This window comes from Lutra lutra, chromosome 5 (assembly GCF_902655055.1).
Source record: "Lutra lutra chromosome 5, mLutLut1.2, whole genome shotgun sequence".
NCBI classification, from domain to species: Eukaryota; Metazoa; Chordata; class Mammalia; order Carnivora; family Mustelidae; genus Lutra; species Lutra lutra.
This window is the reverse complement of record NC_062282.1, coordinates 87,109,436-87,132,164: the sequence shown is the minus strand read 5'-3', so window position 1 is coordinate 87,132,164 and position 22,729 is coordinate 87,109,436. Positions and strand designations below refer to the sequence as shown.

Genomic DNA, 22,729 nt, shown 5'->3' with positions numbered 1-22,729 from the left:
CAGCGATTTAAATTAAAAAAAAAAAAAGGGAAAATGTGGAGGTCCTAGTTCTCCTAGATACTAAAGTTTTACAGATCTGTGACATTTAGAACATGGTGTAAATTAGCCTAAGAGTGATGGCACAGAACACATGACCCAGAAGTAGCTTATGTAGCATAAATGTCCCAAGTTTCATCAACCTGTGGGGTCAGATTGACATTAATATCCAACCCATTTATCATCAGGAAAGACCATCTTCCACCAAGTTCCCCTCCCTCCATGTTTCTGGGAATCCTCTAGGGAACGTTTACATGTCCTATAAATCATTCCATAGCTGCTGATTCCTCAACCAATGCTTCATGCTTATAGAGTCCTCATTTCCTGCCACTCAGAGACTACCTCCTCAGCCATCTCGAATGACTTTCTTCTGATCCCAACTCCCAACTCCACACTGTGATGGCTGAAACCAGTCTGCTATTCCTGTGAAACTGCAGGAAGTTCAGAGTAAGAAAGGAATTACGGTGGGGATAACTTGCAATTGGACACTACAGATTGCCCACAAAGGCTCTACATGTATCAGTTAGGAGTTGTCTATATACTTCCCTTGTTTTTCTGAAAAACAATGTCAGTTTCCCCCCATTCTTCTGGACCTCTTTTTCTGTGTTGGTAGTCCAAACAATTAAAACAGTCAGCCTTCACAGTTGTCGTGAAGAAATATTTCAAGCTGCTCCAGAGTGGGTTGTCATGATTTAGTAAATTGCCAAAATTGATGTCCAACCCTTCATCTACCGAATTTATTGGCATTATATTCTCTAAACTGGATGGCATAATCTGGCTGCTGCCTCATCCTATTTCATAATAAATAGTGTCTGGAGACCTCTCTCAAGTAGAGTGGAATGAATCACATCTGCCACATATTCAAATAAGCACTGTGATTGATCACTATATTGAAGAAGAAATATGGTCCTATTAAGTGGTCTCAAAGTGCTGCCCATAGCATAACTTGAGGTGAAGGATGCTTGATTGACAGGAGATACAATCCAATCCATACCTCGGGACACTGGCCACACTGGAGACAAGACTACTCTCCAAATATTAAGGCTCATGTACCTTTACAGATAGCCCCAACTGAGCCCTTCTCAGTTGAACCCTTCAGCTGCCTCCATGTCTGAGAGACCACTTGGCTGCCCTTCTGCCCAAGGTTGAGGCCCCCCCCGAAAGCCAAGGAGAAGCTGGTCATGTCCTCCTTTCCTGCCTCAGGACTGAGCCTTTCCCAGGGCAATTTATAAATTACAGTATTTTTTCCCAGTCTCTTGCTTTTTTTTTCCCCCTAAGAAAAAAATTTACAATTTTTTATTTAATAAAAGATTTAATTTTTTACAAGTTAATAAAGGCTTAGATACTGGCAATGGAGGGCTTTCTAAGGATAAAGTTATGAAAGAAACAAAAGTGAAGAGATAATTGTGTTTTTTCAATGGTATGGAAAATCACTAAAAACTTAAAAGTCAAGTAACAAATTAGAGAAAATGTTTACCAAAAGACCGATACCTTTAATACATAAAGAGCCCACATAAATAGTAGAAAAAACTACCAATCTAACAGAAAAAGAGCCAAAGGGCATTAAGAGTCATTTCAGTGAGGAGACACAAATGACGGAAATGTATTTCAAAAAGTTCAACCTCACTGTTAAAGAAATGCAAAAGAAAACAACACTGAAGTATCATTTTGCCTACCAAATTGGCAGAGATTTTTTTTTAATATTATTTATTTATTTGAGAGAGAGAACAAGAGTGAGCACAAGCAGGTAGAAGAGCAGAGGGAGAGGGAGAAGCAGGCTTCCCACTGAGCAGGAAGCCCCATGTGGGGCTCAATCCCAGGACCTTGGGATCATGACCTGAGCTGAAGGCAGACACTTAATCGACAGAGCCATCCCAGCACCCCAGCAAGGAGTTTCTTTCTTTTTTTTTTTTTTTTTAAAGATTTTATTTATTTATTTGACAAAGAGAGATCACAAGTAGACAGAGAGGCAGGCAGAGAGAGAGAGAGAGGGAAGCAGGCTCCCTGCTGAGCAGAGAGCCCGATGCGGGACTCGATCCCAGGACCCTGAGATCATGACCTGAGCCGGAGGCAGCAGCTTAACCCACTGAGCCACCCAGGAGCCCCCAGCAAGGAGTTTCTTTAAAGGTGCTAGTAACACTCAGTTTAGGGAAAGAATAGGCACCCAGCTGGTAGGTGACTAAACTGAGTCAGTGTTCTTAGAAGACCGTTTGGCCCTTGGGTATATAGAGCCTGAAAATTATCCGTAGCATTTGACCCACTGCTTCCTCTTCTAGGACATTCTCAGGAAGGCCAGTGAAGGCAGAAGGCCAGGGAATGCTTAGAACTAGAGGACAGGCTCCAACGGGCACACTGTCATCCTACAGCCCCATCTAAAGCTTAGTGTGTCCACGGCATACGTAGCAACATGTGTCTCAGGCGGGGCCCAGACTTTAAACAGGACCTGTCGCTGGCTAAGCAACCTGGGCCACGTCTGTGCTCTGACCCTTGTGTTGCTCCCCTGTGGTCCCCCAGGACCCCACTGCACTGGGCTGCTGCTGCAGGGAAGGCAGACTGTGTCCAGTCACTGCTGGATCTGGGCATGGACAGCAACCTGCGGGACACCAAGGAGAGCACACCCCTGGCCTATGCCCTGTACTGCGGCCACGCGGCCTGCGTCAGACTCCTCTCCCAGGAGAGCAGGTGAGTGCAACGGCAGGCCCTCATTTTCTTCCTCCCAGCAGTGCACAAAATCCCTTACAATTGTTGAATTTGTTGATGCACCAGGGCAGCACTACCTTAATACTGTGTTTGCTGTTGTCTAACAGAGGGTGACATGTTCTCAACGCAGTGGAGCAAAGTGATAGTCATGAGCACAAATCCATCAGACCCAGCGCCCTCTGGACTGGCACTTCTCCTGTCTTTCTTCTCCCTTTCTTCTTCCCTTAATGCCATGGTCTCTTCATATTCTTTAGTCTGTAATCAACAATTTCAAAATTTTGTTCTCAAGACCCTTTTGCACTTCTAAAAATTGGGAACCCCAGAGAGCTTTTATGGATGTGAGTTACACCTATTGATATTTATGGCATTAGAAATTAAAATAAAATTTTTTTTAAAGATTTTTATTTATTTATTTGACAGAGAGATCACAAGCAGGCAGAGAGGCAGGCAGAGAGAGGAGGAAGCAGGCTCCCCGCTGAGCAGAGAGCCGGACTCGGGGCTCAATCCCAGGACTCTGAGACCACGACCCGAGCGAGCGGAAGGCAGCGGCCCAACCCACTGAGCCACCCAGGCACCCCTTAAAATAAATTTTTAATAAAATATTTATTTAGTTACTCCTGTAAAGTAATAATAACCCCATTACATTTGCATGGTGACCTAAAGACCATGTTTTTAGTTAAACACAACCTCTTCTCTGAAACCAAAAACAAGTTGTAATGAGAAGAATAGCTGAGCTCCACCTTGTTTGCAGATCTCTTTGATATCTTAACAGACACCTGATACAATACAGCTGGATTCCCATATCTGCTCCTGCCTTCCCTCTGTTGCTGTGCTTTGTTTTGAAGTGTCTGGAAAAAACCTGGCTTTGCATAAACATGTAGTTGGAGAAAGATATTTCAGTGGTCTTTGGAGATGATTGTGGATACTTTTTCCTTTGATATTACATCAAAACTTGACAAGTGTTAGTTTCCTAAAGGTTAGTTGCAATAGGGACTGTCAGCATATCAATGAACCTTTTATACTCTGTTGTTATCAAAATCCATTAGTTCTGTCTTGCACTTTAAATGGGTTTTATACCCATGCATGACTTTATAACATCTTGTTCTGGTCCTTTGGAAAAATACTGGTTCAGTTAGTTGTGAATATCTTCCAAATGACACACTTCGTGATAGAATTTTTTAAAAAATCACACTAGTTAATACGATCACTGATCTTATCAGTAAAGCTTTTATGTATCAGGAAGTTGTCAAGCTTACAGCGGTGCCTGTAGGTTTTTCACGATTCTAATTTTTCTTGAAAAACTGGATTTTTGTCATTGGCAACAATTACTGTCAATTGTTTACCTTCAAATGGCAGGCTTATTTTATTCATTTTTGAGAAAATTTCTGTAAACAGCCAACTCCAAATAACCATAATTTGTCTATGAGTCATAAAAATGGTGTTTCATGAAAAAAAAGGTTTCTGGGTTAGCTGGCAACTCAATTACACAAGTGTTTTGCCTCAAGACAACGGTCATACTTCATTATATAGTGGAATTGCTTACGAGCACTTCCTGTTTTGTCAAAAAATGTATACCTAAAGGTTAATATTTAATAAAATTAATCACTTTTGCTGGACATCAATAAATTAAATGACGATTTTTTTTTTAACATAAGTCCATTGACGCTACTGTCTTGATTTGTACCAAGGAGCCCAATACTTTGACCCCCTATCATGTTGTACCCTTGGTGCAAAAAGCAGCACAGTGAAAAAGGTATCTTGATATTATTATGAATATGGTTTTTTTTTTTTAAGATTTTATTTATTTATTTGTCAGAGAGAGAGAGGGAGAGAGAGCGAGCATGGGCAGACAGAATGGCAGGCAGAGGCAGAGGGAGAAGCAGGCTCCCCGATGAGCAAGGAGCCCGATGCGGGACTCGATCCCAGGACGCTGGGATCATGACCCGAGCCGAAGGCAGCTGCTTAACCCACTGAGCCACGCAGGCGTCCCTATGAATATGGTTTTAACCTCATGGAACTACTGAAGACTATTAGGGACCCCCGCCCTCAGGGTCAATGGGCTGCACTCTGAGACAGACCCCCCCACCCCCCCACCCCCCGCTGAATCACAATCTGTGACAGAAGGAGGAAAGACTGTAGAAGATACTAAAGTAGGATTAATTCACAGGGCCATATTCTCTACAGGTCAACTTGAAAGAACTTTAGAAATCCCCGGGGCTCTCTCTGATAACATCAGGGGTCCAGAAGTTGTGTTCAGTAGTTCAAAAAGCCTAGTGGAATGTGAAAGAAGGAAGGTAGAAATACATCATAGAAGTAAAGATCCAATTACACACTGCGTGACCTATAAAGATAAACATGAATTATATGCAGTCAAAGGGCGATATTTTCCAAATCACAGATTACAATATCTCACTCCAAAAAGTAATGTTGCAATCTGGCTTTTAGGACATTCACATGGGTCAGGTTGCATCATTAACTCGTACCACAGAAAGCACTAAGTCAGTTGTGGCCTCAAAAGAGAGTAACAGAATTTTCCAAGGAACAAAAACAGAATAGTGCCTCAGGGAAATTCTCCACAGAAAAGGAGCCAACTAGACAACTTTTTTTTCTTTAGAATTTGCCTGTCCACTGGGCATTGCTCACATTGCTTCTGCTGCCACGCCCAATCTCTGGCTTACATACTTCCTCTAGAGCAGCTGAAGCCCAGACAAAAGTTTCTTCCCTTGCTTTCCTTTAGTAGACTTTTTTTTTTTTTTAAGTATTTTTTCAATAGGAGATTTAGTAAAAACTGAAAGGGAAGTGAAGAACATCTAAATAGCATAAAACAGGCCAGCTTCCTAAAGTAGATAATGTCCGAGCTCTGCCCAGATCTGTTGGGATCCCTTGCAGAGAAAGCCCCAAACCACACTTCCCCCACCTCTACGAGCACACCCCACTTCCACTAGTTGAAGCCTCAGCTCAGGCCTGGCCTTCATCTCTGTGACTTAAAACTTATACTCCTTTTGGGACGCCTGGGTGGCTCAGTTGGTTGGACGACTGCCTTCGGCTCAGGTCATGATCCCGGAGTCCCGGGATCGAGTCCCACATCGGGCTCCCAGCTCCATGGGGAGTCTGCTTCTCCCTCTGACCTTCTCCTAGCTCATGCTCTCTCTCACTGTCTCTTTCTCAAATAAATAAATAAAATCTTAAAAAAAAAAAATAACTTATACTCCTATTGACTGCCCTTGAGAAGTGAGAACAGTAGTGTTTTAAGCTCTTTTCAGCTTAGGTTATCCCTTGGTGAAAATAGATTCTCTAGAGGTAAATTTTGAAAGGACAGCCCCCGAGGAACTAAGAGGAATATAAGAAATAACTGGGCTGAGAAGTGACCATGGCAAGGAAGGGGGAGAGACAAAGGGTGTTGCAAGTTCCTCCACATCACCTTTGACTTGAGACAGCTTTGGGGGTCTCTTTGGATGACCTCAGACAACCTTCTCAAGAAGATGGAACAGAGGGAGGTTGTTTTGTTTTTTTGTTTGGGGGTTGTCTCCATTTCCTGTCCTCTCATGGCATCCTTGTTATTTTATATCCCCATAGAACAGAGCCTGCTCGACCTCTTCCTTCCCAGAACAGTAGACCCCAGAAGAAGGAGGGACGATTCAGCATGCTCAACCAAATCTTCTGCAAAAACAAAAAAGAAGAGCAGAGAGCCTATCATAAGGATCACAGCAGGGATCGACACAGGGGGGAGCTCACCTCGGAAGTTGATGACATCATCACTACCTTTGACAGCATCACGGAGACCAACTGCCAAGAAGAGCCTGCTGGTCAGGTGGCTATGATTGACTTTAAGAAGCGGACCTCGGAGAATTCAAAATATCTCTTGCCAGAAAAGAAGCCTCTGGCCCATAAGGGGCTTCCACCAATCAGAACGCAGAGTCTCCCACCCATCACCCTGGGCAATAACTTCCTCACGGCTTCCCAGGGGGCCACTTCCCAAGCCGGCCTGAACTCCGGTACTCATCAGATGGCCCAGAGATCTCAGAAAAGCCGAAGCGAGCAGGACTTACTGCACAACAGAACTGGCTGCCAGACGTTGCTAGATCACCCCTGGAGAGGTGATTCCAACCAGGTGTTCTGTAAAGCCTGGACTGTGTCTTCTTCTGATAAGCTGCTAGACAGATTGCTCACCAGCAAGGCTGGTCACCAGGAGGTCTTGGGGCTGTCCCAACTTCCTCACCTATACAATCCTTCATCAGGTATTGTCCTTGCTTCCTTTTCCCTCATTCCGGGCAGGGTCTCATAGTCTATATAGTTCTGGGTGAGGAACTGGATCAACAGTAGTAGCCTTGAGGGCAGGGCCAGAACAAAATGGATGGTTAGGGCCAACTTCTGTCTTTGAATCCACTGGATTCAAGATCTCCAGGCTATGGAAGCATTCTGCTTTTCCACCCTGAGAGCAGTCAGCAAGTTAAAGTATGTGCCTTCTCATCTTCCCAGCAAATACCTGTGGCAGATTTGAACGGGAATATTAGTATCTCCAGTAGCAAGATTCTTAGCTAGGGGTAAGTGGCAGAGATCAGTCACGAGGTGTTGATCTGTTTGTGTGCCAGCTTGGTTTTAAATCAGGTGTTTGGTCCCTGCTCCAGACCTACTGAAGCAAAATCTTGGTGACGGAGAAGGGGAAGTGGCAGTGCCTTCTGTGTATCCACATAGAAAGGAAACAACATTCACATGTTAATGGTTCATGTCTCCACACATTCCAAAGGCTCACATTGCATTTCTCCCTCCAGTCTCTTCCCCCAGCTGGAGGGCACCCCACATCCAAAACTACTGATGCTGTTTTTTGTTTATTTTTCCAGAGATGTCTTATATACATCACACACACAAAACATTTATACATAAGTATATATCCCCCTTTTAAATAAATGTATCATACTAAAAAATTTGTTTTTATATACATACAAACTATATATGTGTGTGTGTGTGTGTGTGTGTGTGTGTAATTCCCCCCACTTTTTAAATAAATATATCACACTAAAACATTTATTTTTATTTTGTAAATGGTCCACAGGGGATTCTGAGGCACACCTGAGAAAGGAAACCATTGTTCCAAAGCGGAGGCTACAAAACAGCTTCCCAAATCAATTCATTATCACAGTGTCTTTTGTTTTCAAGTGAGTTAATCGCTAATATTCAAAAATCTTGAAGTTTCACACAAAAATGGAAAATTCTAGCTTCTCTTGAGAAATTAACAAGTTGGGCAACCCTGAACCTAAATCGCACAGGGTCATGACAGGCTGGATGTATATACCCAAAGTCCCCTTCGATCCCAGTTGGACGTCACTGTCCCCAGTTCAGCGCAGTCCACCACGCGTCCTAGTATCTCTCCGTGGAATGTCAGTTGTTCTTTATCCACGTGTTTCTGTTGTTTTTCTTACGATAGGGTTGAGAGGGAGAAAAATGATGTATCTTGAACCCCTGTTTCTGTCAAACACAGAGGAAGGAAAGACCAGGAGAGCTATGGGTATTGTAAGAAGAGGAGGAGGAACATGTGTTTGGAAATACAAAATATTCCTTCCTGTTTAATATGCAGCACGAGTCTGGCTCTCTTCCCTCATTTCTGGTGTGTGGTGTCTGAAACACGTGAGGAGGAGTATGGCTTGCCCTCATACGTGTCTGTTATGTATTGAACCACAGGGTAAATATGGATGAGCACAGGAAGGCTTTTGCCTGGTATCCGAGGAAAATTCCACCCAACATTTTACTTTCCTCCACAAAGTGTGAAAGTATGTGGTTAGTGGCATAGCCCTGGATTTGGTCCTGTCTTGGCTAATACCTTCTCTTTTGAAAAGCTTTTGAAATTTGTGAAAATCCTGTTCTTTTTCTGTTCCCCAGATAGCCTTGGTCTATCTTTTCTTTGTCAGTTACGACTGGGCTCAGCTGTCTGGAACAGAAACAGAAACGAAAGTAACAGCAGCTTCAACAACAACTTGAAGTAACTTGAGTAGTCCTGGGGTGGCAGAATAGCAGAAAAGAAGCAGCAAAATTCTCCAAGGGAATCTTAAATAATTAGCTGTGGCACATCGAAGCATTTCTTTTTTCAACCAATGTTTTTAAGCACTGTTAATAACTAGGAGCCATTGTAGGCAACTGAGTTGTGATAAGATAAATCTCCCAAGAATCTTCAGCCTCTAAATGAGTTTAATGCGTTTGCTAAAATGATTGTGCAACTGACTTTAATTTTCTTCTCATGGGACGCCTGGGTGGCTCAGTTGGTTAAGCAGCTGCCTTCAGCTCAGGTCATGATCCCAGCGTCCTGGGATCGAGTCCCACATCGGGCTCCTTGCTCATCGGGGAGCCTGCTTCTCCCTCTGCCTCTGCCTGCCATTCTGTCTGCCCGTGCTTGCTCTCTCTCCCTCTCTCTCTCTGACAAATAAATAAATAAAATTAAAAAAAAATTATAATTTTCTTCTCATGTTTAGGTAGAAGATTATATGGTCTTTATAATGGTTAGAGTCTCTGTCATTCTAATTTGTCAAGAGGCAGAATACTGCCATGGTTAAAACATCTGGCTTTAAGTTCTGGCTCTGTCACTTACTGTTACTTAATCTCTCTGGGCTTTTTTTTTTTTTTTTTCCTCTCACCTGAAAAAAAGTGGGAGGAAATACCTTAATATAGGACTGTGAGTTGCTGTTAAGATTAAAAGAGGTGGTGTATGTAAAGTACTTAGAACAGTGATTTGAATATAGTATTATACACACACAAAAGTATATGTTGTTGTTGTTTTTTAAAACAATGTGCCAGGCCCTTTACTAAGCACGGTGCTTTAGATACAAGCTAGAAATGACCTTGTTTTAAAGATGATGAAGTTTAAGTAAATGTACTAGTCAGCTGCCTCATTGCTCTCACATCTAGTCTTTTTTCTTCAGCTCTATTCTGTCTCTCAGGGAACGATGCTTCCTAGGCTCCCTTGCAGCTGCTTCCAAGTACTTTGGGCCAAGTACCAGGAGGCACAGCAGCAGCAGAAGAGTAAGAGAATGAGGGAAAGCAGTGTATTTGTACACAGTGTCCCTCTGCTTCCTCTGCTTCCCAACAGTAGGTCCACCTCCTCTTCCCGCTCCCCCCATACAGCTGCTCACTGTGCCTCTGGCCCCCACTAGCTTCTACCATCTCTTCCTCTCATCTCACCAGCCTAGGGGTGGTTGCATTTTAAAAATAATAATTATATATATATATATATATATATATATATATATATATATATAAACAGCTAATCTCTGGATTGTCCTCCTACTTTCTCTTCATTTGGCTTCTTAGCTTTTCTATCACAGACATAACCAACTGTATGAAATTCCCTCTTTTTGAAAGACAAACAGAGGTCTCTTTTTTCCTGGATGAGCCCTGATTGATAAAGGAAGACATGTCATCTCTCTGAGCGAGTTTCTTTTTTTTTTTTTTTAAGATCTTATTTATTTGACAGAGAGAGATCAGAAGTAGGCAGAGCAGCAGGCAGAGAGAGAAGGGGAAGCAGGCTCCCCGCTGAGCAGAGAGCCCGATGTGGGCCTCGATCCCAGGCCCCTGAGATCATGACCTGAGCCGAAGGCAGAGGCTTAACCCACTGAGCCACCCAGGCGCCCCTCTGAGCGAGTTTCTTATCCAGAGGCCAGAGCTATTATATCTCATGAGGCCTTTGCAGTTATAACTCACATGGCCTAAAATAGTTAAAACGGTTTGCTCAGAGTCTTACAACCAATTAACGACATACTCAGCACTTGAACCCAGATCTCCTAAACAGCAAGGTATCATCGTGGCAATGTGCTTGTCTCCTGAAATCTCACAGTCCAGTCTGTTAGTATACTTGCCGCTTTACCCACAGTGCAATTTTCTTTTCTTTTCTTTTCTTTTTTTAAAGATTTTATTCATTATTTGACAGAGAGAGACACAGCAAGAGAGGGAACACAAGCAGAGGGAGTGGGAGAGGGAGAAGCAGGCCTCCCGCTGAGCAGGAAGCCCGATGTGGGGCTCAGTCCCGGGACCCTGGGATCATGACCTGAGCCAAAGGCAGACACCCAAGGACTGAGCCACCCAGGTGCCCCCCCGCACAGTGCAATTTTCTTAGAAATTATGTCGTCCTTCCCCAAACAAAAAGATTTTCCTGCCTTACAGATTTTATTTTTGTGGACATTTTTAACCCACTTTAAAATGTTGTTTTTAGAACTGCTGAGGCTTCGGGACTACAGTTCTGAGGGTTCTGAGGGTTCACTTAGTGGTTTAAGCTATTTATCTAGCAGATTTCAACATTGATCCCTATATTTGATATGAAAGTCCAATACGATAAAGCAGTTGGATGCTGTAAATCATACCACTGCACCCACCACTGGTTTGAACTTGAATAGCCCCTTTGGCATTGGAGTTCGTCTTTTTCTGCCCTGGGTTTAGTAGAAGTAAGAGGTGGCTAACAGTGCTGCCGTTTGAATTCCTGGCAGCCAATACCCTGTGCTTGCATCAGCAACCCTGAACATTTAGCTGCAATGATTATTGTTCAACATTCATTGAGACCTGTCAGTGGGCTAGATGGAGAGAGATGTGGGATGGGGCACTTAACCTAATGAGGAAATTTGGAGCACATCAGCTTAATTCATTGCAAGCAGCTTTCAGAGAAAATGGAACAGAAAGCTCTGCGGTGTTTGCTACCAGCCTGGTTATTTACAAGCCATCACACAGAAAGTAAGAAAACGCTCGCTTCCCCCTCTCCCTCCAGAGAGAACTCCCTAATCCCAGTTTTCTAGACTATCACAGCAGCAATGTGCTGTCCTCCCTGATCTTGTAGGATCTGATCCGCTGACCCCTGTGTTTCAGCTCCTCAGAGGTGCTGCATCTTTTCCAGGACAAAGGTCAGATTCTTTGGCTGGTAAACAGAATGTTCCCAGCGTGGCTGGGCCTCACTTCCCATTCTCAGCATCTGGGCCTCCCATCTCCAATCCTTTCCCTACCCCTTGAACACTTCCTTGAATATCTCTCAGTTCCCTGATAACCCATACCTTTCAGTCTATGGCATCAGTGCCCCTGTTATTTATGCCTTCTGTCCACTGTGTGCTTGGCAGATTTGTATAGTCTTTTGAGAACCAGCTCAAAAGCCACTGTTGTCTGGAAGTCACCCTGACCTCTACAGGAGCTGTGGCTCTTTCTCACCGTGAACCATGGAAGAACGGCTTAATGAGCCTCCTGTGGGGCAGGTAGTGAAGTGCTACTTCCCCTTTGACAGCGCTACAGGAGGAAGTTCTTAATCCCTATTCTGGAAATGAGGAAATGGAGGCACAGACAGGTTAGCCCACCTGCTTAAGGTCGCAGAGCTAGGTAGGAAGTGGGGGAGCCCTGTGGGATTCAGGACACCTCCACCTTTCTGGACCCCTCTTTCCTACGTGATGCCCTCACACCTCTACTCTTGGGCTCGAAAAGAACAAGTTAACCTGCTTTTCTTCCAGCATACACTATAATCTCCTCCTGAGCACATTGCCTTGTCCTCTTTGTGCTCTAGGCTCAGGAATATGGTGAGAACACAATAGAGTGCTGAATTTCTTCAGTTGCTTAACCAAATTCCTTTGTTTAACTGTGAAAACCCCTCTTGCCATTTCAATCTAGGACAGTGGTCCTCCACCCTGTCCCCATGGGCTGGATGCTCCCCAAGGTGCCCATAGGACAGGTAAAAGTGCTCTGGGCTGTGCATAGCTCCACCCTGTCCTTCCAAACTGAGCCAGATGCCAGTGCAGAATGAAGTCTAGCTCTCCCCCCACCTCTCAGATCACTGTCATGTCCCCTTTCTGCCCATCTCTTATCTTGTCAAAATGGCTTTGGCTGCTAGGGAGGCGGGATGGGGTTTTCTGTCAGACAAACCCAAGTTGGAGCTTTGTTGCTTTGCATTCTGCGACCTTGAGCACATTTGAGAAGTCCTCCAACCCAGAGTCCTCCTTTGTAAAGTGGGGATGATAATGGTATCTGTGTCACAAGGGAAAGTGATTGTTAAGATTCAATGAAGTCATGCCTATAGGGTTCAGCCCAGTTCCTGAGAGTCCTAAGTTCTCAGTAAACATTGACCATAATTATCATTATCTCATTTCTTGGTTTTGTAAATTTCTGCTCAAATGTTCATAGATAAGTAAGGTATGAGTTGATATGGGTACTTGCTATAATCACTTACTGTTATTCTATTCAAGGATGTTTTCTTTTTAAATAGCTTATGAAGTTGTTTGACCTTTAGAATACAAAGGAATAAAAATATAATATCCACCAGAGAGACTGGAAATTTTGCTCAATTTTCATCAAATGGCAGTGCTCAGATCTCTGCCCTTAGTATATGTCATTGGACTCCTCTACGCAGATGGACAGTGGATCTTGGCTAATGCTTTTTCCACCTTATTCTAAGGACTTCTTGACCCAAGCAGAATTAAACCTATGAGCAGTTCTGTTAGTGTTTTGATTCTTACAAGACTATGAGGCAAAAGATCAAAAGATTCTCCACTCTCCAGGAGATCATGTTAAACACTCCACAGAATAAAACTGTAATAGTTACTAATGTTTTGTGAGCGTTAACCTTGTAAGCTGAATGCTTTATATTTGTTCTCCTACTTCATTTTTATGACAAGTGAAAAAGACAGATACCTTATTTTCACCATTTTGTAGGTCAGGAGATTGAGGCTTAGAGAGGGAGCATCTCTTGCCCAAGCTGGCAAACGAGTCTAATTCTGTCCCACTTGGTCAGCTATTTAAAAGGACCTAAATACCTTGGGTATTCTTTCTACTCTAAGAGATTTAGATCACTCTTTTATAATCGGTAGTGTATTGATAAATATTTAACAGCTGGCTCTCCAGGAGAGAAATCAGTGCTTGCCACGTCCATAGTATAAATACTTCTACCATGACCGACACCAGGCTGCCACTGTGATGTCAAGCTGATCACTAAATTCCTGAGATTTTAACCATTGGTTCCCAAAAGGCAGTACACAGGGCTCCTGGACAGAACTGCTTATGGCCTAACTTAGAGAGTAGCCATCTCCTGAGTACCTTCACCCAGATCCCATCTTCTAGGGCAGTGATGCTCAAGCCTATTGTATTTTAGAATCCCTTCAAAACTGATAAAAATCTGGGACGCCTGGGTGGCTCAGTTGGTTAAGCAGCTGCCTTCGGCTCAGGTCATGATCCCAGCGTCCTGGGATCGAGTCCCACATCGGGCTCCTTGCTTGGCAGGGAGCCTGCTTCTCCCTCTGCCTCTGCCTGCCATTCTGTCTGCCTGTGCTCGCTCTCTCTCCCTCTCTCTCTGACAAATAAATAAAATCTTTATTTAAAAAAAAAAAAAAAACTGATAAAAATCTGATGCCCCATTTCAGCCCCAGACATTCTCTTTTAATCGATCTCAGGTTTGGCTAGGGCAACAGTGTTTTTTTAAACTCCTCAGATAATTCCTATGTGCAGCCAGCATTGAGAAACACTAATCTAGAAGAATATATCCTACTGATTTGTATTTTTCACCACAGATTTGATTAAGATGTTATACTTTATACCCTATTTTATTTTTTCGAACTTTTAAGTTTTATGGAGTGGGTGGTCAACTGTGCTGTTTTTAAAATTTTATTTCAACTAGTTTATTAAGAATTGACTTCTGATGTCTTTTTCTTTCATTGAAACAGTGACTTTGCTGTAAAGAAACTTAGTAAAGTGTAGCTGTTATGATTTTTGTTCTTGTTAGAATCTTAAACTCCGTGATCTCTAACAACTTCACAATTCTCTAATGCAGTGGATTTTGTAATTTGTACTTGGTTATGTCTCAAATGATTGATACAATTCTTTTTGTCCCCAGGACAAAATTTTCAGCATCTGTCCCCAAACAGACCCCAGATCAGGGACCTTCCTATCACCCGGAACAACCTAGCTCCTCTGCCAGACCAAAAATGTAAGTATTCTGAATCTTCTTCGGCTGCCTTTGCAAGTGTTAACATGTCTAGACGCAACTGTTATTTCAGTTTACTTTCATATTTTGAGGGAACATCAGGCGCCAAAACTTGTGAATTACAGGAAAATAGAAGAGAGACAGTGTTGAAAGCTTCGTCCAACTTGGTAATGCTTGTTTAGAAAGAAAAAAGAATACTCCCTCCCTTGAGGAATTTTTGTGTTTGGATTATAAAAACAATGACAAGTTTATTTTGCTATGTACTATTTAATGAGTTTAAGAAGGTGCTTTAAAAATTCTTAAGACTGGGCACCTGGGTGGCTCAGGGGGTTAAGCCTCTGCCTTCGGCTCAGGTCATGATCTCAGGGTCCTGGGATCGAGCCCCCCATCGGGCTCTCTGCTCTGCAGGGAGACTGCTTCCTCCTCTCTCTCTCTCTCTCTCTCTCTCTCTCTCTGCCTGCCTCTCTGCTTACTTGTAATCTCTCTCTGCCAAATAAATAAATAAAATCTTTAAAAAAAAAATTCTTTTTTTTTTTTTTTAAAGATTTTATTTATTTATTTGACAGAGAGAGATCACAAGCAGGCAGAGAGGCAGGCAGAGAGAGAGGAGGAAGCAGGCTCCCTGCCGAGCAGAGAGCCCGACGCGGGGCTCGATCCCAGGACCCCGAGATCACGACCCGAGCCGAAGGCAGCGGCCTAACCCACTGAGCCACCCAGGCGCCCCAAAAAAAAAAATTCTTAAGACTGGTCTCTTGACATTGCTTTCCTTACTCTGATGAACAGATACAAATATGTGTTATTCCTGTACTCAGAAGCTATGCATCCCTAAACAGAAAGGAATAATCATGGAGATGCTGTTCACCCATACTGCTTTTGACATTATTGATTTATTTTATAATTTGTACAAAAATTTCTTAAATATAAAATATTAAATATATTCTATTCAGCCAGTGATCTTCAAGTTTGAGTGTACTTAAAGTATTACCTGGGGTGCTTGTTATAAAGTAGATTTCTGGGCCCCATATCCAGAAATTCTGAGTTTGTATATCCTCATATCTGTATGAGGAGGCAGGTTCTATTATTATTCCTATTGTACAGATGAGAAAACTAAGTTCAGAGAGGTTACATGATTTGCCCAACATTACTCAGGTAGTAAGTAGCAGAGCCAGGAGCAAAACTATAAGACACTGAATCAGATGACTCATGCAAACAAGCAATACTTAAGAATTCTAATTTCCTTCCTTCCTTTTCTTTCTATCCCAGCCCCGTCATTTATAATATGTATGCAAGCATGCAGGTACTTTCTCATGCTCTCTCTCTCTCTCTTTCTCCATACCCTCTTTATTTCGGAGGTTGGATGATTTTAGAGCTGCCCTGTTTCAGACAAGTTTCTTAACCTTCAGTTTCCTCCCTTAGCCTATAGGAACACTGCCAGCCTGACAAGGTTGTTGGGAGGATTACATGAGGTAACAGGTGAAAAACCCTGGCAACACTTTGCACAGAATAAATATCCAACATGTCTTTTCTGCCCCAGGCTGTAGTTTGGAAGGAACCAATCAAGGGTTCTAGGATTCCTTAGGTAAAAACAGTAACCAGTGGGGTCTTAGTATAACCCTGTCCTTCTGCAGATAAGGAAAAGGAGAGGTGAAGATAATATGTCCAAACTCATACAAAGAGTTTGTAGCCAAAACCAAAATCTCAGATCCATTCCTTTGCTTTTCCTGATCCATGTAAAGTGAGAGTTTGGGATGGTGTGAATTCAATCACTAGATGAAATTCAAGCCTGACCTTATCTTTAAGCAGAAACGACTGACAAAGATACCTAATTAAGTAGTCACTTGGCCTTGAATCCTGGTGGGGTTTGGAGAAGCCAGAGAAGGGATTTTCTTTCGCAGAGCCCAGGAGCGTTTCGTTCTCCACAATTAAATGTAAGGAGAGAAGGGAAGATAAAGATATTCGATCAGCTTTAGCTCAATGAAAAAGAAATGGAAAGGTACAGAGGGCTTTTCTTAAGAGAACCCTGAGAACCTTTTGAGGTTCGCATAAAATATCAGTACAGATGTCTTGGGGCTCATTTAGAGCATTATGCTGACTTGGCCATCAACAGCTACTCCACCCCAGGAAAAGAGAGCTCTGCCAAGCACGCACTGCCTGATGTGTTTTGAACAAACTTGGCTCCGTCTTGTGTTTGTGCATATTTGACATCGCTGATGACACGTGGTAAGCCTGAATGGATAGAGACATAGCTTTTTCCTGCAGCTGGGCTCTCACCAAGACAGGCTCCTTAGAAATTCCTCCACTCCTTATTCTGCCACCTCCATTTGTCCTGAGATTCTGAGAGAAGCAAACCTTGAAAGACTCCCATTCTGTTCTTTCTCCACAGTTCTGTCTGGAGGACCTCTGCGGACAAACCGAGTGCTTCCTGCTATTCCAAGCCAACGGGGACATAGCACAGCAGCCAAGGACAGAGAAAGCTTGGCCAATCCCGCCACTGATGAAAATTAACTGTGGGTCACCAGCTGTAAAAATAGAGATGACATATATTTTCAGCCGTCAAAGAATGAGATTACTCTAGTTTGTGAGAACAAAGAGTGATGTAGTAAATTGCGTTCTAGAAGCCATTCACAGTTTTGTAACTCCTTATTCCAATGATACTTCCCAAAGAAGTGCTTGGAATCTTTGACTGTATGTATGTTTTAAGTCTGTGAGTTTCTGTGGTGTCTCCATGCCAAAATAAAAAGTCACAATATGTTATCAGCAGGGAGACTTTGCTGTGTTTCGTTTGCATTGTGGCATCCCCAGATTTTTTTTTTTCCTAAATGATTTTGTTTTAAAAATACATGCTTTGCTGAATAAAAAACAACAGAAAAGTATATTCCATACTTTTTCTTCACATTTATTGCAATTCTATCTTACGTTGATGAAACTTAATTAAAATTATAGTAGCAAATTCCTTTATAAACAGTTTATAGCTTTTAAATGTACAGGCTTCTGTAAGATATTTTCTAACATCTTCTGATTTTGGCTATAGCCCAAATCATTTGCCAGTGTTTATGTATCTTCTTTGTTATTTGATTATTTCCACTTATTGTCATTTTTAGATATGATTGTTGTAATAGTGAGAAGATCGTGTGAGTTGGAAGGATCTACATCCTGGCCCAACTGAATAAGATAGGAATTTCTCATACATTCCTCAAATACTCTGTGTTTTTAATCATTCTTTTCTCTGAGAATAATGGTCTCTGCCTATTCAAGACATTCTCAACTTATGATTTAGTAAAGTTTGAAAGACTACTGCTAACTGTAGGTCTTACTAAGATATTTGTGTGTTGTTTGGACTGATTTAAACTTTAAGGCCTAGGTGTATAAGATCATATTCAGTCTGTGTTATTTCTATTTATTTATTTATTTATTTATTTATTTATGGTCGTTTGTGTGTGTGTTTGTTTTTTTGACAAAAAAAGAGGGTTTTTTTTTGTTTTTTTTGTTTTTTTTGTTTTTTTACAGAGAGAGACACAGTGAGAGAAGGAATACAAGCAGTGGAAGTGGGAGAGGGAGAAGCAGCCTTCCCGCTGAGCAGGGAGCCCGATGCAGGGCTCCATCCCAGGACCCTGGGATCATGACCTGAGCCGAAGGCAGACACTTAACAGCTGAGCCACCCAGGTGCCCCAATTCTGTGTTGTTTCTAAGCCTATATGTTATTCTGTAAATATCTCAAGTACAATACTACCATTTTATATTGGCATTATTTGTTGAGAGAGGTCAGACTGTGCCATTAACTAAATAGAAGCTCCTCTGAGGCCAAATCATAGTGTTTTGGCTTTGCACTTCTAGAAATGTATACAGTGCCTGGCACACAATGTGCACTTAGTCTTTTTTTTTTTCCCCCAGGAAAGAAGGAAGGGAAGGAAATAGGGATGTAGAGAGGGAGGTGGCAAGGTAGAGAGATGTAGGAAGTGATAATAAAGAGGTTACTAGTCCACAGTCTCATTTTGCCAATGATAGTAGTCTGAATTAGGGATTATAGAAGAGAAAGCCTTTGACAGTCACCCAAGCTAATGGGAGGGCAAATGGAAGAGTTCTCAGGACATAGATTCTGAAGGGTTTTCTCTTACCTTTCGTTCATGGGCTGCATCTTGGAAGAATCCTTCTTTGTTAAGTATCAGCTAGGTGGTTCTATAATGTCACCGGTTACTTCTGAATCTATGTTCGTGCAAGTAGATACCCAGACATAGATGGCTTAGCTTAGTCAGGACAGGCCAGCCTCTGCTGCAATAATAAACAACGCCCAAATCTCCTTGGCTGACAATGCTCATTCACAGTACATGTCGCGTACCAGCTGGCAGAGTTGGCAGGTGTACATTCTACTTCAGCACATGCCTCCTTGGTGATGAAAATAGAGGAAGTGCCAGGAGAGTCTCATCACTTCCCTTTACATTTCATTTGCCAAATCAAGTCATGTGGGGACATGCCTAACTCCAAATGAGGCAATCAGATGAAGGTAATTCTTCCACCCGCAGGAAAGGGGAGAACTGGAATATTAATGAATTATCCAAAAAATTACCACACTAACCAAAGCTCAGTCCCCAAGTGCTCATTTAAGTTCTCTTTACCAAGTGGATAGCTAAGCGGCTAAAGCAATTTAAAAAACAGGGAAACCAGGGTGCCTGGGTGGTTCAGTGGGTTAAAGCCTCTGCCTTCAGCTCAGGTCATGATCCCAGGGCCCTGGGATCGAGCCCTGCAAATCTTTTTAAAAAATAAATAAAAATAACAAACAGGGAAACCATACCTGTCTATAGCTCTGGAAAAAGCCACCATCCCCCGACACTTGCACTAAGGTATACACACATAACATTTCCCTTTAGTTTTTTTTCTTTTTCTTTTTTTTTAAGATTTATTTATTTTATTTGAGAGTGAGAGAGAAAGAGCATGCACCCAGAGGGAGAGGGAGAAAGAGAATCACGAGTTGACTCTGCTGAGCATGGAGCCTGATGCAGGGCTCAATCCCAAGATCCTAATATTATGACCTGAGCTAAATTGAGTCAGACACTCAACAGACTAAGCCACCCAGGGGCCCCCACACTTAGCATTTTCTAATGTTAGGCCTGCCCGCTGAAGCTGATTTAAGAATCTTGGGCACCTGGGTGGCTCAGTGGGTTAAAGCCTCTGCCTTCGACTCAGGTCATGATCCCAGGGTCCTGGGATTGAGCCCCACATCAGGGTCTCTGCTCCACAGGGAGCCTGCTTTCCCCCCTCTCTCTCTGCCTGCCTCTCTGCCTACTTGTGATCTCTGTCTGTCAAATAAATAAATAAAATCTTAAAAAAAAAAGAATCTTTTGTCAGCTATGAAGAAGTATTATGCTGCCCACTACCAACTTTTTAAATAGACCCGTTAACCTTTTGTCACCAAGTAAAGTGGCTTGTTTGGGGTAGATTTATCCTTTTACTGATGAAATCAGATATTAGGTATTTGCTGGTTTGTGCCCAACTTAAAAAATGTCAAGTAAGTTTTTCTTCTAAAATCACTATTATTTTACCTCTTATACTTCCCTTCCTTGCTAAGGACGTATCATTTATTTACACCATAAAAATCATAACTGTTCATACATTATTTCATTGGGATCATTACATCAACCTGTATTATCCAAGTACAGACAAGGAATCCAAGGCAAAGAAAGAAGTTGACTAATTCGCCCACAGTCACACAGCTAATGGCAGAGTCTTCCTAGTCCCATAGTCCACATACATAATTCCCAAATCATTGTTTTCCTGTTCCAGAAATATCATTGGTGAGATACACCTTTGGCAAAGCATCCCTTTCTGAATTTATTCATTCAGCCTAAAAGCTGTATAGGCAGAGGAGAGCTAATGTTAATACTTGTGGAAAGAGTCCACCAATTCAGTAATTTGTGCTAACCAGTTAGGGTTGTTGGAAAGGTAGGGTTCCCCCCCCCCCCCGCCATTTTTCTTATTTTCCTTCGGTAATCACCTGGTGTAACACAGGTGTTCTTTCTCCCCATAAGCACTAAACTCTAATGCTCTCGTTTTCATAGGACTCAGCCAATATAAAAAGCTTCTGTGACTCCAGCTTATTATCCTTTCCAACTCTTAATAATCACAGCCTGATAATGCAATTTTAGAAAACGTCACCAAGTGACTGATTAGAAACATTGTGCCTTCCAGAAAGACATACATAATCATTGATTTTGCTTTTGCCCCTACTCTTTGAAGTTTACCAATGCATGTCTCTAAGCATCTTGGTGTTTTAAAGGCATTCTTGAAAACAAACTTTGGAATCTACTGTAGGGCTTAAATGGGGGTAATTAAGAAGGAACATATCTGAACTTAGCATAAAACATAACACTCAAGTGAAAAACTAAATTAATAATAATAAACAGAACACATGATAGCAACTCTCAAGTGTGGTAGTTAGCTTCTCTTATTGCCTTCAGGGAAAATGATCTTTCTCCTTAGAGGTACTGGGGTGGCTCAGGCAGGTTAAGCTACCAACTCTTGATTTCAGCTCAGGTCATGATCTCAGTGTTGTGGGATCAAGACCTGTGTTCCACCTCCACGCTCAGCACAGTCTGTGTGGGATCAAGACCTGCGTTCCAGCTCCATGATCAGCACAGTCTGCTTGTCTCTCTCCCTCTGCTTCTCCTCTCATGCACTCTCTCTCTCTCTCTAATAAATAAATAAAATCTTTTTTAAAAAAAATCAAATCAGGAAATTCCGTCAGAGTCACATATTTCCTAGACATGGGCATAGAAATATTAATACTGACAGATGAAGATTGTCACCAAACTTTATGTTTCTATCAAAACTATTGTTTTCAAAGAAAATGCCTTCCCATACTGACCTCTATTTTAGTCCATCCAACCTTGGTCTTTTAGGCAACTGAGCTTCAAGCTTCAAGAAATCCCCAAAGACCAACATGAAAAGTCAATGAATCAGCATGGTATATTAGCACAACTGTCATCAGAAGGACAAAGGGAATTTTCACACTAACATGTGAAAAATGGGAAATAGCTTGTTAATTACTAAATCCCTAGTAAAAATTTTATTAATGGTGAATGGTAAGTCACTTTACAATTTCTAGTGGTCCACAACTGGGAAAAATGAGAACAAAAGAAACACTGCTGTTTCCCTTAGGTAGACTCTAACATGTTGTGTTTACTGATGGGAAGATGGAGTTTGGAGATTTAGAGATGTGAGGCCAGCTATAAGGTGAGAAGGTGGAGGGAAGGTGGAGAGTAGTTGGCTGCACATGGTAAGTGAATGCAAGAACTGAGCCCAGATACAGATGATCACGAACAGTATCTTGGTGCCCAGAAGGTGAATCACCACCAGAGACATAGCAGTAAGTGACATAAAGGGACGAGGAAAGGAAATTCTCTCCATTATTTCCATTTCATGTGGTGTATAAAAGTACTCCCAAAGAAGCTTTTAAAGAGAAACCAATTATATTTACCAACTATTTAGATGCTGATAATAAAAAGACCAGCTTATGAGGAAGCAAAGCCACATATTAGAGCCCAAAGAATAGTTCTCTGTGATAAACAAAATAAGCACTGGTCTCACCTGCAGAAGATGACACCCATTTCCCTTGACTAATACTGAAGACATTGTTCCAAGATGTCCCAGGAGATACCAACTATAATTTCTCTATTTTGTCAGGGTTCAATCCTACCTACTGATGAGATACAGAGCAGACAGGCATTATGCTCAATCAGGTTAAAAAAAGAAACTTAAAACCCTAAAAATGGACTTCGGGAGCACCACTATGGAGCCAAGCACTAACCATATTTGAAAAAGTAGAACTTATTCAAGCTGCAGAGCTAGATGAGAAGTTTCTGAAAGTATGTAAGAGAATAACAAACCACCAGTGAGGCCAATCAGCACTGTGGTTTACAGCTAGAAGGAGGCTGCCAGAGGACTTTTCTCAAATCTCTATGACAAAGCTAAGTAAGCGTTTGAATTCCAGAAAAGCTAAAAACCAAAGGAATGTTCTCATGTGTTGAAATAGCTCGCTCTAAGATACCTACCCAGTGTTCTCTGAATAGGTGA

At 42.2% G+C, this 22,729-nt stretch overlaps 1 protein-coding gene and 1 long non-coding RNA gene across 3 annotated transcripts in view; one reads left to right on the top strand and one right to left on the bottom strand.

The window, feature by feature from the left end:
* ANKRD55 (ankyrin repeat domain 55) overlaps positions 1–17,457 on the top strand; it is a 94,420-nt gene extending 76,963 nt beyond the window's left edge. For both annotated transcript variants that reach the window (XM_047731600.1, XM_047731601.1), the window contains 4 exons: positions 2,551–2,718; positions 6,313–6,974; positions 14,573–14,665; positions 17,046–17,457. In XM_047731600.1, coding sequence (XP_047587556.1) covers positions 2,551–2,718; positions 6,313–6,974; positions 14,573–14,665; positions 17,046–17,167 — 1,045 coding nt within the window. In that variant the 3' untranslated portion in view covers positions 17,168–17,457. The remainder of the gene's footprint in view (positions 1–2,550; positions 2,719–6,312; positions 6,975–14,572; positions 14,666–17,045) is intronic.
* Positions 16,961–22,511, bottom strand: LOC125101011 (uncharacterized). The gene is made up of 3 exons (XR_007127731.1): positions 22,464–22,511; positions 22,244–22,355; positions 16,961–17,181 (listed from the first exon to the last, which is right to left on the bottom strand). It is a non-coding gene; the product is annotated as an uncharacterized LOC125101011 (long non-coding RNA).
* Between the last annotated feature and the right edge of the window lie 218 nt (positions 22,512–22,729).